This window comes from Engystomops pustulosus, chromosome 4 (assembly GCF_040894005.1).
Source record: "Engystomops pustulosus chromosome 4, aEngPut4.maternal, whole genome shotgun sequence".
NCBI lineage: Eukaryota > Metazoa > Chordata > Amphibia > Anura > Leptodactylidae > Engystomops > Engystomops pustulosus.
Genome location: NC_092414.1, coordinates 176,602,764 through 176,617,685, shown reverse-complemented (window position 1 = coordinate 176,617,685; position 14,922 = coordinate 176,602,764). Strand labels below are relative to the sequence as shown.

Below are 14,922 nucleotides of genomic sequence, written 5' to 3'. Positions count from 1 at the left end.
ATACGCACGTACTCAAGTGCCATTTCAGGACCTTAAGGCCGCGGTCACACGTACCGCTAGACGTCCGTTCATAGCGCGACGCTAGCGCACAGGGGGAGGTCCTCGGCCCGAACACACATGCGTTAACAGGGAAACGCATGCGATCGGCTTATCAATCGCATGCGTTTCCCTGTTAACGCATGTGCGTTCGGGCCGAGGACCTCCCCCTGTGCGCTAGCGTCGCGTTATGAACGGACGTCTAGCGGTACGTGTGACCGCGGCCTAAGGTTCTCAAAAGGTCCTGAATCTGCAGAATGAAAGCAGGCTGAAGGGACGTATCCTCCATTCCCCAAGAAGCTGAGTCTAGTACCACATGTAGGAAGTGATTCCAGACCTGTGGAGGTTATAATATTCCTACAGCCCCGGGCCTATGACAGTCTTATTCTGCGCCTGTTTACAACGCTGACATTTTATGTAACATGTGGATGAGCTATTCTCCAGCAAATAATTGTGCTATGTGTGTCCCTGGTATTACAATGCTGTCACTTGTCAGTTGGTTTCCGGTTTTCATTATTTTATAGCCATTCGTTTTTTTTTTTTGTTACAACTATTTGCTCAAAAAACGTATAGTAACAGACACCATTGCAAGTATATTGAAATCAGTGGAGAAAAAAACTGATATTCATCCATTTTTAAAATGAAACCTGAACTCAGATGGGAACTGGCCCTTACCTGAACATACAGTGGAGCCATAGAGCAGCCATAGTGGCCCTCAACAGACATGTATCTGCTACTGTTCGAAGTATAAATGACTCTCTATACAAACCATATAAATATTTTATATCTGTTATTGAGAAACTCCCTATGAAATAATTATAATCATAAATCGGATTATCTATCAATAAATTCACTTGAATAGAAGATTCTCTAAAGATTCTGTCTGCACTTCCCACAGCTACCACTAAGCTCCGCTGCAGCTCTCTGTAACACATCAGCTTCTGCACACATGTGCGGTTAGTGAGTAAAACTACATCTCCCAGCGTGCTTTGCGGCTCAGGCCCCCCGGGAGGTATGTCTATTGATGCCTGCGTAGTACACGGCTATGGTGTACACTGCAGGCAATGCGATAAACGGCTAACAACCCGAACTACTGGAAGACACGTCAGCTGTGCGGAAGTGAGCATGGTCTGCCCTGTGTCTATAAGGAGATCAGGTGAGAGAGCAGGCGGCGGGTGTGTCAGTATAGGGAGCTGTATGGCGGCCGGGGGTGGTCATTCCTGTATAACCTGCATGGCATTAACCCTCTGTTGCATCATAGTTTGTAGTTCTCCCACCTATATGTATAAGGGGCCTTTGGAGATGCAGTACTAGTGCACTGTTGCCCATAGCAACCTATCACAGCACAGCTTTCATTTATCTGGTGCAGCATACAAACTGAAAGCTGTGCTGTGATTGGTTACTATGATAGTTTTTACTATTGTTGATGATTTTTCACTACAGTGTAATTTAATTTTCACATGTGTGGCTAGAAGTCTGAGATAAGTGAAAAATTAGGTGGACATCATCTCCTAAAAATAAAAAAATGTTCAAATACTATTTACAACTATCATAAAAACACCTGGGCAAAAGGTTATACGTTTAAAAAAAAGGACAAAACTTCTGCTTTTATATAGGTGGTCACACTTGCTGATGAAGTGTGAACATATCAAGTTTTTATGGTTGTGGGCACTTATTCTTGTGTGGCGCTTCAGAAGAAGATTACAGAGCATTAGGGCAGATGTATTTACAGTAGATATACTTCTGGCTTAGTGCCCTGCCTTTTTTTCTTCCTTCTGCTGGTCTGATGTGTATTTCTTAGTTTTTCCTTTTAATACATCTGTGTTAAGATTGTTAGTGAGTTTGCAACTTTTTGAACAAAAGTTGCAAAATAATTCCCGAAAAGTAAAAGCTATTTCCTCTGCCTGGCAAGAGCAGGTATTATATTCTGCCTCAATATGAGACTTTTTTTAAAAAGTCGCAGCTTCCACTTCTGAATTCAGGTGATTACTAAGGGGACTGTGGAAAACTCGCCGATGGTGAACTTTGAAGGGAGAATGGATTAGGTGCCAAAAAGTCTCCAAACTTCCCTTGCATCTGAAAAGTTGCAAAAAAGAAGAAAAAGCCAGGCAAAATAAAATATAGTTTGTGTGGGTTTCTTCTGGGTCCTCCGGTTTCCTCCCACACTCCAAAACATGCTGGTTGATTAGACTGTGAGCCCCATTGGGGTCAGGAACTGATTTGGCAAACTCTGTGCAGCGCTGCGTAATCTGTGTGCGCTATATAAATAAAGGAATGATTATTATAACTATTATTACTTGTGACCCATTGTGTAATCACATCACATCCCAGCACAAGCACCCAGGACTAGAAAATTTTAGATGTGAAGTGATTAACCATTTAGATATCACTGTAAAACATGGACCGCAGTCTTTAACTGGCTTCAAGGGGAGAAGGTTCCCTCTGTTTACATTGTCATCATGGGCTGCTGATGGGGCTATTAGGCCATGCCAGAGGCAGCTGGTTATACAAGAGATCAGATGATAGCACGTCAGTGTCCTCTTGTTGAACAAGGTAAATACATAATGTAAAAAATTTATAAAAAACACAGCTAGGAAACTATAATAGTATTTATTCTGTACCAAGGAAAACTAATGCCTGAATTGACATCTTTAAATCGTCCTTCACACAAAAAAAATCACATGAAAATAAATGAAAGAGCTTTGTGGAAGGTGGTACAAACCACTATAAGCTTTACCCCAAAAACAAGCCTTACACAACTACATTGACAAAATTAGATGAGTTATAGCTCTTGGAAGACGAGTATGCAAAAAATAAAAATTTTTTCCCTCAAAGGGATTTTTTTTTAATTCACATGTAGCCTATTTCTTTATTTTTTAAAAAAAAAAAACCCCTATAAATGTATTATCGTTGTATTCAAATTAAACATGAGAAAAAAGTTTTTATGTCATTAAGGCCTCTTCCACACTAGCGTTGCGTTTCACGTCAGGGTGCAATGCGTGAAAAACTGACGTTTTTGCCTGCGTTTTTGTTCCATTTTTCCTTGGAGTAATTAGCGGTTTTGCGTTTTTCACGCGCGTGTTGTTAGCGGTTTTTTTGCGTTTTCGGCGCATTTTTCACGCGCGAGTCAATGGGAGAATCGAGCATTTTTCAAAGGGACCATGGTTTGGGATTAAAATGGGTTATATTATTGAAAAATAATGTCTTCTCATAAATTGCAATCATCTGCGATCTATTCTTCACTGTTCCGCGCGTATATTATCTCCCGACAAGTTAGCAGATGTGAAGAACAGTGAAGAATAGAATAAAATCATTGTACACAGTGAACACAGGATCATTTAAGATAAAAACACAGTGCAGAACACAGTGCAGAATAGATTACAGATGTTCGGCACATCTGCTTACTTGTCGGGAGATACGCGCGGAACGGCGCGAACAAAATAGCATGTGAAGAACAATATATATGTGTGTGAAGAACACATTGCAGATGTTTAAATACATCTGCAATGTGTTCTTCACACATATATATTGTTCTTCACATGCAATTTTGGGCGCACCGTTCCGTGCGCATCTCCCGACAAGTAAGCAGATGTGCCGAACATCTGTAATCTATTCTGCACTGTGTTCTTTACTGTGTTTTTATCTTAAATGATCCTGTGGTCACTGTGTTCACTGTGTACAATGATTTTATTCTATTCTTCACTGTTCTTCATTGTGTTTTTTTAATTAAATGCTCGATCGCGAGCAGGGGAAATAATGTTATTCTGGTCACCTAGCAACCCTTACGTTTAAAACGCATTGCACTCGCATTGCACTTGCAATGATTGCGAGTGCAATGCGTTCTTGATGCATCTCCATAGACTTGAATGGGGCGTGAAAATTGCGCGTGACTCGCAAAAATAGAGCATGCTGCGATTTTGACGCGCGTGCAAACGAACGCAAGCACGCGCGTCAAAAACAACGTTAATGGAGAAAGAGCCATTGAATACAATGGGACAGAGTGCAATGCGAGTTCTGCGCGTCAAATGCACGCGCAGAACTCGCGCGTGAAAAACGCCAGTGTAGAAGGGGCTTAATTCAGCATAGTAAATGCAGCAGAGTTTTAGTAATAGGGCTTTTTTATAGGGCTTTTCACATTAATCAAGTTAGGTTTTATCCACAGGATAGGGCCTAACTTGCTGATTGGTGGAGGTCTCAGTGATGAGATCCCACAGATCACGAGAACCGAAGGTCCAAAGTACCCCATCACCCCCGCATACTCCGCAATCTGTCAGTTCCATAGAGATTAACGGGGCAGAGATGTCGGCCATATCCCGGTCATTTCAGGGAGCAACAAAGAGTCAGATGGGGGAACATCTCATCACTGAGACCCCAAACGATCAGCAAGTTGGGCCCTATCCACAGTAGTTTCGTTCAAAAATCCCTTTAAATGTACTGTACTGTTAATAAGAGTTCCTCAGCAGAATATGTGAAATCCTAAATTGTGGTTTTGAAAACTACAATTTGTCCCATATAGCTATATTGACAGAAAGTTAAGAAAGGTATAGCTTGTAGAAGGCCTTGACAAAAAAGTAGTAAGAGGTAATAGTGATCTATCTACATGATAAGTCATCAGTATGGAATAGGAGGGGGTCACACAACTCCGGAGGAGCTGCTCCAAATCCTTTACTAGGGATACAGGAAACTGCCACTCCTGTTCAAGTGAATAAGAGGGTTCTGGAATAGCTGATCATTCATAAAGAACAGCGATATCAAAAATACATAAAATTGTGGAAATGTGTTGTGGGTTGTTCAGCAGAAGTTGTAATTTGAAGAATTAGATGATTTGACTGTATTTGTACGTAGTAGCTTCTCTATGACTGTTCTTCATATAAAACTTCTCTTTTCTCTCCACAGAACAGTTTTATGTCTCCTGAACGTGGGGTAAAGCAATGGTAGAGCAGATTATTGCTAGGGATCCACTAGCAGCAGACCTGAAATGCAGCCTCTTTGTGTCTGCTCTCCGAAGCTACAAGAGAGACTCCGTACTCAGACCATTCCCTCCCTTCTATGCCACTGACCAATACAAAGATTTCGATGCCTTGGTAAGTAAATTATCTGTGTGTGTCTCCATCACCAGGGAGGGAACTTCCTAGTGGAGAAATTATTTTTTGTTAGGCCTCATGCACTGTATAGACCCCAACTGATATATTGATTTTAGTAAAATATGGTGGGCTGTTACCAGCAACCCTCCGTGCTGCAGCTTCACGGTTACACTGTCCCATCCCCCTCTGCTCCTTGAGCACTTTTTCCTCCATCTGACTGCTGTAATCTCCTTGCAGCAGAGGAAGTTTCAGCACACAGCAGTGGGAGGGAGGAAGTGCTTCTGCAAAGTGTAGCAGCCTGTGAAGTTGCAGCACGGAGGAGCTCTGGTAGCCTGGGAGCCATTTTGGATCATTAGCAAATTATAAAATGATAAAAGTTGGTTTTAGAAGGATAACAAACATAATAACATTACTACAATCACATTGCCTCAATCTATGAGAAAGTGTCCCAAGTTTATCATGATGGATTTTGATGGTAGATTTAGCAGAGACCAGTTGAATGATTACATTTCTTTATATTATTTATGTTAATTTCTAATGGTTTTGCATGTTGGTCAGTGGTTTATGAAAGAAAAATTTGTCAGCCTCTGTGCATTGATCATTAATGGAAATTAAGTCCTTGGTCAGCAGTGTAAGTACACAACATTTCAGGATGATTTATATGTGTGTGTATCAGGTAGTTTATAGACTGTACATGACATTTTGTATTGAAATCCATCTCTGTTTTTGGTAGATTGCCGACACAAATGTCTTACCCAGTCTCCAGGAATTCATCCAAAACAAGTCCAAGTCGGATGAGAAGCTCCTCGATCTGCTGAGCTGGGTCCTGTCAGAGAAACTTTTTACCATCAAATGCCTTAAAAAGGATAAGGTAAAACCGTTCCGTAAGGCTAAGAGGTTGGGGGTCTGTCATCTTAGTGCTCCACAGACAGCCTTGTCTTGTGGTTAAATACTGTAAAGAATGGGAGAATGAGAAAAATCTTCCCCATTGGGGGTTATTTGTCATTAGGCGGCTCCTTGGGACAGTTCTTTGTCTGTCTTTGGCCCTTTAATAAATATTCCTATGGTCTACTTTCTGTCTGGGATTCAAAAAGTCCCAAAATAGTCAAAATGCATAAAAAGTCCCAACACATACAACTTTGAGACTTTTTATGGGACTTTTTCCGAAAGTCTCAAGTCTTTGCACAGTGCTGCACTGGCCGTAGTTCTATGTTTATGTCAGACTAATGAAGTGGCAGGAATAGCCCTTTTAGACTTTTTAGCAGTGAAAAGTCCCAAAAAGAACTCAATGACTCTTTTTTTTTAGATTTTCTTTTACGCCAAAAAAGCACAGGAAAACCAATGATAAATAAGCCCCAATATGTCTATCACGTGTAAACTCAAGTGAGTGGTCAGCAAGGAACAATGTTTGTACATTCCTTTTTTTCCAGTTTGATTTAAGGCTAGCCCTTCCTTCTTGTTTTAGTTTGAGGAAATCCAAGCCTTGCCAGGATCGCCAAGTCTTTCTCTGCCCACTCCTGACTTCATGTTTGAAATCGAGTACTGCGAGAAGCTGAACACCAAATTCCAGGAGACACGTGGAGAGATGGATGTGATGTATGCCCTACACGGCAGCCGCCTAGAGAACTTCCATTCCATTCTGCACAATGGCCTGCACTGCCATCTGAACAAGGTGCGCTACAATAGCAGGGGCTGCACATTTATAACACTCAACTTAGTTGTAAATCAGCAAAACATTAGGGGGGTTGTTCTCTTTTAGATAATCAAATCAAATAATTGATATGTTTGTGTAAGGAAAAGTTTTACAATTTTCCAATATACTTTCCGTATCAATTACTCACGGTTTTGTAGATCTCTGCTTGCTGTCATCCTACAGAAAGCCTCTATACTTACTTCCAGTGGATAGAAATCTGTCCCTGGTCATGTGATGGACGCACAGCTGCACAACACGTTATATCACACGGCTCTGATTACTTTCTGTGATACTAAGGAGCAGCTTTCTATCCACTGGAAGAAAACATAGAAGCAGAGATAGAATAACAGCAAGCAGAGATCTAGAAAACCCTAATGAATTGATATAGAAAGTATATTGGAAAATTTGTTAACTTTTCCTTACACAAATCATATCAATTATTTGCTGAAAGTGGACAACCCCTTTAAATTAAAAGGGTTCCTCCAGTCATAACAAGTTATCCTTTCTTTGTGCAAGTTGCGACACATTATTTAATAGTGTTGCACGCTCTGAGTTGATCCGGTCAGTTTTTAGGATGTGCACGCAGTTGCACCTACCGTATTTTCTGGACTATAAGACGCACTTTTTAGCAAGAAAAAATCTTGCTAAAAAGTGCCTGCGTCTTATAGTCCGGAGGTCAGGAGGATCCAGCACTGCCAGACCCTCCTGACCTCTGTAAGGGAGATCGGGTGCTGCCCAGAACTGCACCCGATCTCCCAGAGAAGAGCCTCCGCACTGCTCTTACCTCTCCCCGAAGTCCTACTGTACGGGACCTGCGGTGATGTCAGAATCATGTGACTGATCACATGCTTCTTACATCACTGCAGGTCTCATACTCTCATGCAGCACTGGGACAGGGTGAGAAGAAGAGGAATGGGGGAAGAATGTGTGTGTGTGTGTATGTGTGTGGTTCTGTGTATGTGTGTGGTTGTGTTGTATAGGTGAGCTGAGTGAGTGTGTGTAAAGGTGAGCTGAGTGAGTGTGTATAGGTGAGCTGAGTGAGTGTGTATAGGTGAGCTGAGTTAGTGTGTATAGGTGAGCTGAGTGAGTGTGTATAGGTGAGCTGTGAGTGTGTGTATAGGTGAGCTGAGTGAGTGTGTATAGGTGAGCTGAGTGAGTGTGTATAGGTGAGCTGAGTTAGTGTGTATAGGTGAGCTGAGTGAGTGTGCGTATAGGTGAGCTGAGTGAGTGTGCGTATAGGTGAGCTGTGTGTGTATGTGGAAAGATGATGCAGAGCTGAGTGTGTAAATTTATGTCTGTGTGTGCTGTGCTTTAGAGCAACCGACAGGGATATTTTAATTGGTGTAAAATATATTTTTTTGGAAACCTAAATCTGCAGTGCGTCTTATAGTCCGAAAAATACGGTATTTTTCCTTGGTGCACTTTGCTTCATGTAGTTACGACAGAAAAGTGTCGCATTTCAGTTATTAGTGTGACCCAGACTGGGACCACACACTACCATGCCCCTTCAGGTGCACAGTACTTAAACGTGTTGGACAAAATGCAACCACGACACAAACTTTTTCATGCAAACGTGAAAATAAATGACGCAGACCCAATAATATATCTGGGCCAATGTCTGCAGGAATGTGGATTCCATAAGATGTCCTGTATTCATTCATCTTTCTCCATTTTGTCGATATATATCTCTACATTCACATCTCATTCTTTTGATACGGTCAGCTTATAAGCACTCATTGATATATACTGGCAGACAGAAGCATAGTTTTTGCCATGGCCTACACAATGGGGCTTTTTACTAAGGGTCAGCGGATCGCATTTCTGCCGAACTTCCCGACGTTTTCTGGATTTGCGCCGCTGCGACAGTTATTTAAAAGAGATTGTGTCGCACGCGTTCAGCTTTTGGTGCAGCTTTGCCAGCTTTAATGCGACGGAAATCGGGCGGCGTGCCATCAGACGATCCGACTGATTTGGTTTGAGCGCGTGGTTTAACATTCAAATTATGTTGCATCCAATGCACTTACATGCACCAGGAAGAAGAAGGTGAACTCCATTGGACCTGAGCGGGGAAGCAACACATGCAGGATATCGGGCGCACGACACAATCTTAGTGAATCGCGGCACAGGACAATGCACTTTTGGGAATTCGGAGGGAAAGGGTAAGTAAATGTGCCCCAATATATGTCGTATGCTGGGCAAAACACAAGATAGAAAAACATAGCAATCTGTGTTTTTCCATCCTGCTCCCTTCTACTGAACTACATTTACATTCAGTGGAGGATATTGGAGCCTATAGGGGACAGGTGCAGCAGTAATACTTCGCTACCCTCGGCCTCATCTTAGTGTATGCCCACGGAGGATTCCCAGTGCTGTCATTGTCCATATAAGGTCAGTGATATCACTCAGGAGACACCCTGAACATTGGCCAATCTCCCATTACCACCGATTTCCACTCCTCTCCCCGCTTTCTAGGGATAAGTAGAAGGTGCTTGGCAACTTACCACACCGCATATAGTAGCATATGTCTGTTCCCTACGTTGTAGGGACACTATAGGAATCTGCTCAACTTATTCTTACAATATATGCCAAAAAGGAGGTCTGAATCAAGTCTACAATGAACATTTGGTGCTCCTTTAGCTCCTGTTCACCACAAAACTTTGAAATAATAATTGGGGAAAAGCTGAAACCTTGTTATGCCTGGCACTAGATGTAATGGCTCAGTGCCTGCATCTCTGTCTTTGGGTTTCTTTGGTACCCTGTGTCAGGTGCAGTTTTATTCTTGTGAATGTTTATCCTTGAAGTTATGTTTAACTTTGATCTATGGGTCATTTAATGTGTTTTACCTCTATGCTCATGTTCTTGCAGACATCTTTGTTTGGGGAAGGCACTTACTTAACCAGCGACCTGAGCCTAGCTCTCCTGTACAGCCCACATGGACACGGATGGGCTCGCAGCATATTGGGACCAATTCTTAGCTGTGTTGCAATGTGTGAAGTAATCGATCATCCTGATGTGAAGTGTCAAGTCAAGAAAAAAGGTAAGAGCTGTGCACTTATAAATTCTTAAAGGACATCTACCGTCAGATTACCTGATGGTAGATTACTATTACATACCTCTCTGTCCCTGTGTGTCCAAAGCTTCATTTCTTATATCTTTGCATGGCCGCATTTCTGTAAAAAATTTGTTTATAAGATATGCAAATTAGCCTGCGATGCTCTGCAGAGAACATTGAAGCTCCAACATAATATAGTGTCACCTGCGTTCTGAGAGGCAGTGATGTAATCGGTTCTCTCTTCAAATCTCGCCGGCTCTCAGAAAGCGGCTGGCACGGCCCCGGTGCCAGCATAAATTATCCAACATAAATTATCTTGCAGGGGAGTCTGATGGTGCTCTGCAGAGCACCACAGGCTAATTTGCATATCTTATAAAGCAGTTTTTGCCAGAAATGCGGCCTTCCATAGATATAAGAAATAAAGCTTTGGACACATGGGGACAGGGAGGTAATAGTCATCTACCATCAGGTAGTCTGATGGTAGATGTCCTTTAAGATTTGGATCATCTAATTTCATTTATGTTAGTATGGGGGGTGAGGGTATATATTCTTGAAGAGACTGCCCTTACAGGCCATTTTGACAAATGTTATGACCTACACTTTCCGCCAAGTATTCTGGGACTAAAATATGCAAATAGGTTTTTCTAGACCGGAAAAAACTGTGCCTTCGGCACTATATTTTATAAGGTAGTTCCCTATTAGTCAGCGTACCTGACTTTCATGAAGTTTGGGGACATGACTCAATCCCTAGCCAAGTCACAAGGCCTCTATCATGATAAACCAGGGACACTTACTCATAGATCCAGGCACCGTGACTGTGGTTATCTTCTTATTTTTATTATCCATGGCCTCCTTCTTTCTAAAATCTACTTTTAAAATTATGCTATTGAGCCAGAAGGACTCTATGGGTCTTCCTCATTTTTGCTCCCTCAACACTTCCCCCTTCCTCTGCTACTGTAATCTCACTGCAACAGCACTTCAGCAGCCAATAGGAGGTGTAACAGCCCATGAGGAGTTCTTATAACCAACAGAATCCATCAGGCTCATTAGCATAATTTTTAAAGTAGCTTTTGGAAGAAAGGAAGCCATTGATAACAAATATAAGAAGACAATCACAGTCATGGTGCCTTGATCCATGAGTAAGTGTCCCCGGTTTATCCATGCGTCATTTTAATGTGTACAAGCCATGAAAAGTTCCCCATGAGAGTTTATATTGATGCACTGTTTTATTAACTTAATACTTGTTCCATTCAGACTCATCAGAAATCGATCGTAAAAGAGCCAGAGCACGGAACAGCGAGGGAGGAGACGTTCCAGAGAAATACTTTGTGGTGACCAATAACCAGTTGTTACGTGTGAAGTACCTTTTGGTATATTCTCAGGGACAGCCTCAGAGGAGGTGAGTGAACCAGTCAATGTTTTCTTATAAAGCATATCTGTTGTGTGGGGGCAGCGTAGTATGAGGAAAGCTCCAATCCTCTTGGCACAAAGATATAGTGCTTATGGTTAAAAGGGACAGTCAAAGAACACACCAATGACAACATTTCTTGTGTAAACATGGGTCGTTTGAAAGGCAGAGGCCCTTTTGAATACAACATGTGTAACTATATGTGGGGTTGTGTTTTTCAGGATGAGTTGTAGTTTTCAGTGGCTATCTTCATTCTTTACATGTGTATATAATACAGGTGCATACAATAGCACTGTAAGGTAATGAGGTCAGTTCACTGCCTTAGCACCAAATATAGCAGTTTCACCCCTGCACCTATGCCTTCTGCTTTAAATATAGTTCCACACTTTAAATTTCTCATCTGTAGGTAATATCTTGTCAGAATTTTATCTTTATCTGCATTTTGTGTTCCTTTTTCCTCATTCAGGTCCAGGCAGCCATCTTGGTTCTCAAGCCATCGGTTCGCTATAGCAATGACGTTGTACCTCTTTGTACTGATTCTCATTGGGTTAAGCAGTTCAAAGACTTTTATGCATCATTGGAACAGACTCTTGAGCTGAAGGCCTCAGCCTCACTCTCTACAAACTGCACCCAAAGCCTTAAGTACGTACTTACTATGTACCACAGCCGATCAGACTCGATCCCTCGACTTGCTCAATCATACAGGCATTCCACTTCTCACAGGCTACGGATTCATTTGTGAACGCCATGGGAAAAGTCTTTAAAATTACTATTCCCACAGAAATAAGAAGTCACTAAGCAATAGAAGATACCTATGGAGGATGCATACAAATTTGCACCTTAACCCGAGACCTGGAGAAAAAAAAGTTGAGAGTAAAGACTGTTTTGTTCAGGATTTAATGATTGTAAAATTGTTCTTATTGTGAGTTTGGTCTATAAATGGCTCAGCAGTATCATGTCTTCTGCTGCTTCCATTCATATGAACAGCTGAAAAAATGTAATAAAAGCCACTGCTGTGGACATTGGTTTATAAAAGCAGGTATTTTTATTTGTTCCTGTATGTTATTCGCGGCTGGTGGAGGTACAGTAGATCTGAGTGAACCCAAGCTTCAGGCCTATGTATTTAGATGTGGTGATAGAAACACCATCCCTGGATATTACATTTTCCTGACCCACTTGGGCTCAGCTGATCTGGACCATAGTAAGTCCATCCGCATGTCAACTGTCTTTTTATGGTGCTGTGAGTAGATACTCCATAGCATTGACAATGTGTAATACCTGTCTGTCAAACAATCTTGATCAGTAAATGCCAGAAATTCAACATCTCATCTCTTTGTGACGGAGCTCAACCATACAGTGAATCTTCCTTCAGCGCCGCAGACTCCAAACATCATGGACCCACACCAACATCACTCGTTTCCTCTGACGAGTTCTTGCACATGCACTCTGTGTCTGTGATTTCACCGCTGGCCTTGCAATTAACATACCCAAGAACCTGAGAAGAAAATGTCAGCACTGTTGGGTGGTGAAGAGTTGGAGGGAACTTGACTTTATGGTTGAGCTCTCCCTCCTCCAAAAGGAGAGCTCTTACTTCCTGATCCTAGTCACAAGTATCTCACTAAGCTATACCAGTTTCCTATACTGTACTCAGGAGACGCCACCACAGCTCTGTCTACAGTTGGGAATCTGTACCTTCTGGAATAGATATACTGGTTTGGGTTCTATCTCGCATCATGTCATTTGGCTTTTCCGAAAACTTCATGCTCGATGTTACAGGGGCTGCCTTACAAGGTAGTCAAAAGTCAATGTATTCCTTATCCCATCCTGGAAAATGTAATTACATATTCCCCAGAATTCTCAAGTGGAGCATCAATGGCTATAAGTCACCACACACCTGTAAGGTGGCCTTAATTGGAAAAGTCTCCCTAAGGAGTCTTCTTACTTCTTGAACTTTTATCTAAAGGCTAGCAATGAAAGCTTTAAAGTGATTTTTTAAAGAATATTGGAAGCTGTAAAAGCAGCAATTAAATGCTAGTAAACAACAAGATACTATTTATGGGGTATATCCAAGGCGACAGGTTCCTTATTGATTTTCATTTTTACGGTAAAGGTCCACAAAATTGTATAATGTTAAGTCTTAAAGGTGCAAATTGGTTTGGTCTGTGAATCGTGGAATGTGTGATGTGTGAGGCTCTGTTTCCCACTTCTGATTGTAGTATTACTTGTCTTGGCCACCAGATGTCCTTATAATACTGGAAAAGATTTTTAGGTGCTGAAAAATTATTTCCTCTCTAATGCATTTGTGTGAGAAAAATGCATTGTTATTGATTTGGTTTATTAGATTTATGTTTTATAATTATGTGCTATCTACTATGCTTATTTAATCCAGCAGAATGCTAAAAATTGTTTTGTTCCCTTTAAGTTTAATGTTCCCTTAATGTTCCTGTGATCCGTCTTCCTTATTTTTAAGCAGTTTGTGTAGATCAGCTTTCTGTCCTGCATCCACTGACAGCTGAGAGATAAAGGAACCTGATAAAGTGTCTAGTGACCTGAAGGGGTATTCTCATCTGGGCATTCACATCCAGTTTAATTAATCTGCCATAAATATACATTTTTTCAATTAGATGTTATTAAAAAAAATTTCCTGTGTGAAGATAACTTCTCATAAATGTAGTCATATGGTCCCTTAGAAACAAAACTGTGCAATCACTCCAGCAGAGGTGGCCGTATCCAAGCGCACAAAGAAACAAAGTTTTTGTACATGAAATGTCCAGGAGTTACTGCATGTCATACAGCAGTCCTGTGGTAATAATCGCTGAATCCAGGTTGTCAGACAGGGCTTAATAGCGCATGTCTGGCCACTGCTGTGTGGGGTGGTAGGATCCGAGGAAGCCATCTCATTTCTAAGGGACAGCTTGACAACATTTATGAGAAATTATCTTCAGACAGGAACATTTTATTTAATAACATCCAATTGAAGAAATGTTTATATGGCAAATTAATTTAATTAAATGTGAATGCCCTGATGGGAATACCCCTTTAACTCTTTACATAGAGTCCCTGGATTAGTCTAATCTCCTCAGAGACCTGAATCAAGGTAGATATGCTCTATGTTTGGAAAGAGTTGGTCATTAGCCTACTTATCTATGTAAAGTGCATAGGACCTCAGAAGGCTTTCAGATACACTGCTCACTACAGGAGAAAGAGCAACACAAAAGGCACAGAAAAGCTTCTTTCTTCAATAAAGTATACTACAAAGTTTATTATTATCACCTGCATTATTCATTTCTGAAATAAAAGAAAAATTTGCATCAAATGTTTAGTTACCTTTGTCAGATCTCTACCCCATCAGCTATTCTGTAACCCCCTGCATGTAACTCCTACTGTCCATTATGCCACAATGGTATAGCAGAACTGGAACTTGACAGTCAGGTTAAAAGTTAACTACCGCCATCTAATACTATATTCTGTACTTCTATAGAACTGGACTTTTCACCTTAAACAAGAAGAGCTTGTACTTTCCTTATAAAGGTCACGCATTAAAATTCTACTCACATTTTATAATGAGTGATCCTAGTAGTCAGTTATCCAAACGTATGGGTAAGTGATAAATGTCTCTCATCAGTTAATCCCATAATACAATTTTCTA

The 14,922-nt window shown here is 41.3% G+C and overlaps 1 protein-coding gene across 1 annotated transcript; it reads left to right on the top strand.

The window, feature by feature from the left end:
• Positions 1 to 1,033: 1,033 nt before the first annotated feature.
• Positions 1,034 to 14,533, top strand: PARP16 (poly(ADP-ribose) polymerase family member 16). The gene is made up of 7 exons (XM_072148662.1): positions 1,034 to 1,192; positions 4,933 to 5,120; positions 5,854 to 5,991; positions 6,586 to 6,792; positions 9,679 to 9,850; positions 11,120 to 11,264; positions 11,740 to 14,533. The coding sequence occupies exons 2-7, from the start codon at positions 4,968 to 4,970 to the stop codon at positions 11,870 to 11,872; spliced, it is 948 nt and encodes a 315-aa protein (XP_072004763.1). The 5' UTR covers positions 1,034 to 1,192; positions 4,933 to 4,967; the 3' UTR covers positions 11,873 to 14,533.
• The last annotated feature ends 389 nt before the right edge of the window (positions 14,534 to 14,922 follow it).

Bases quoted from the DNA above. Each gene is read 5' to 3' on its own strand.
- PARP16 (XM_072148662.1), top strand. From the start codon at position 4,968: ATGGTAGAGCAGATTATTGCTAGGGATCCACTAGCAGCAGACCTGAAA. The intron at 5,121-5,853 runs GTAAGTAAATTA...TGTTTTTGGTAG, and splicing joins ACAAAGATTTCGATGCCTTG to ATTGCCGACACAAATGTCTT. The intron at 9,851-11,119 runs GTAAGAGCTGTG...TGTTCCATTCAG, and splicing joins GTGTCAAGTCAAGAAAAAAG to ACTCATCAGAAATCGATCGT.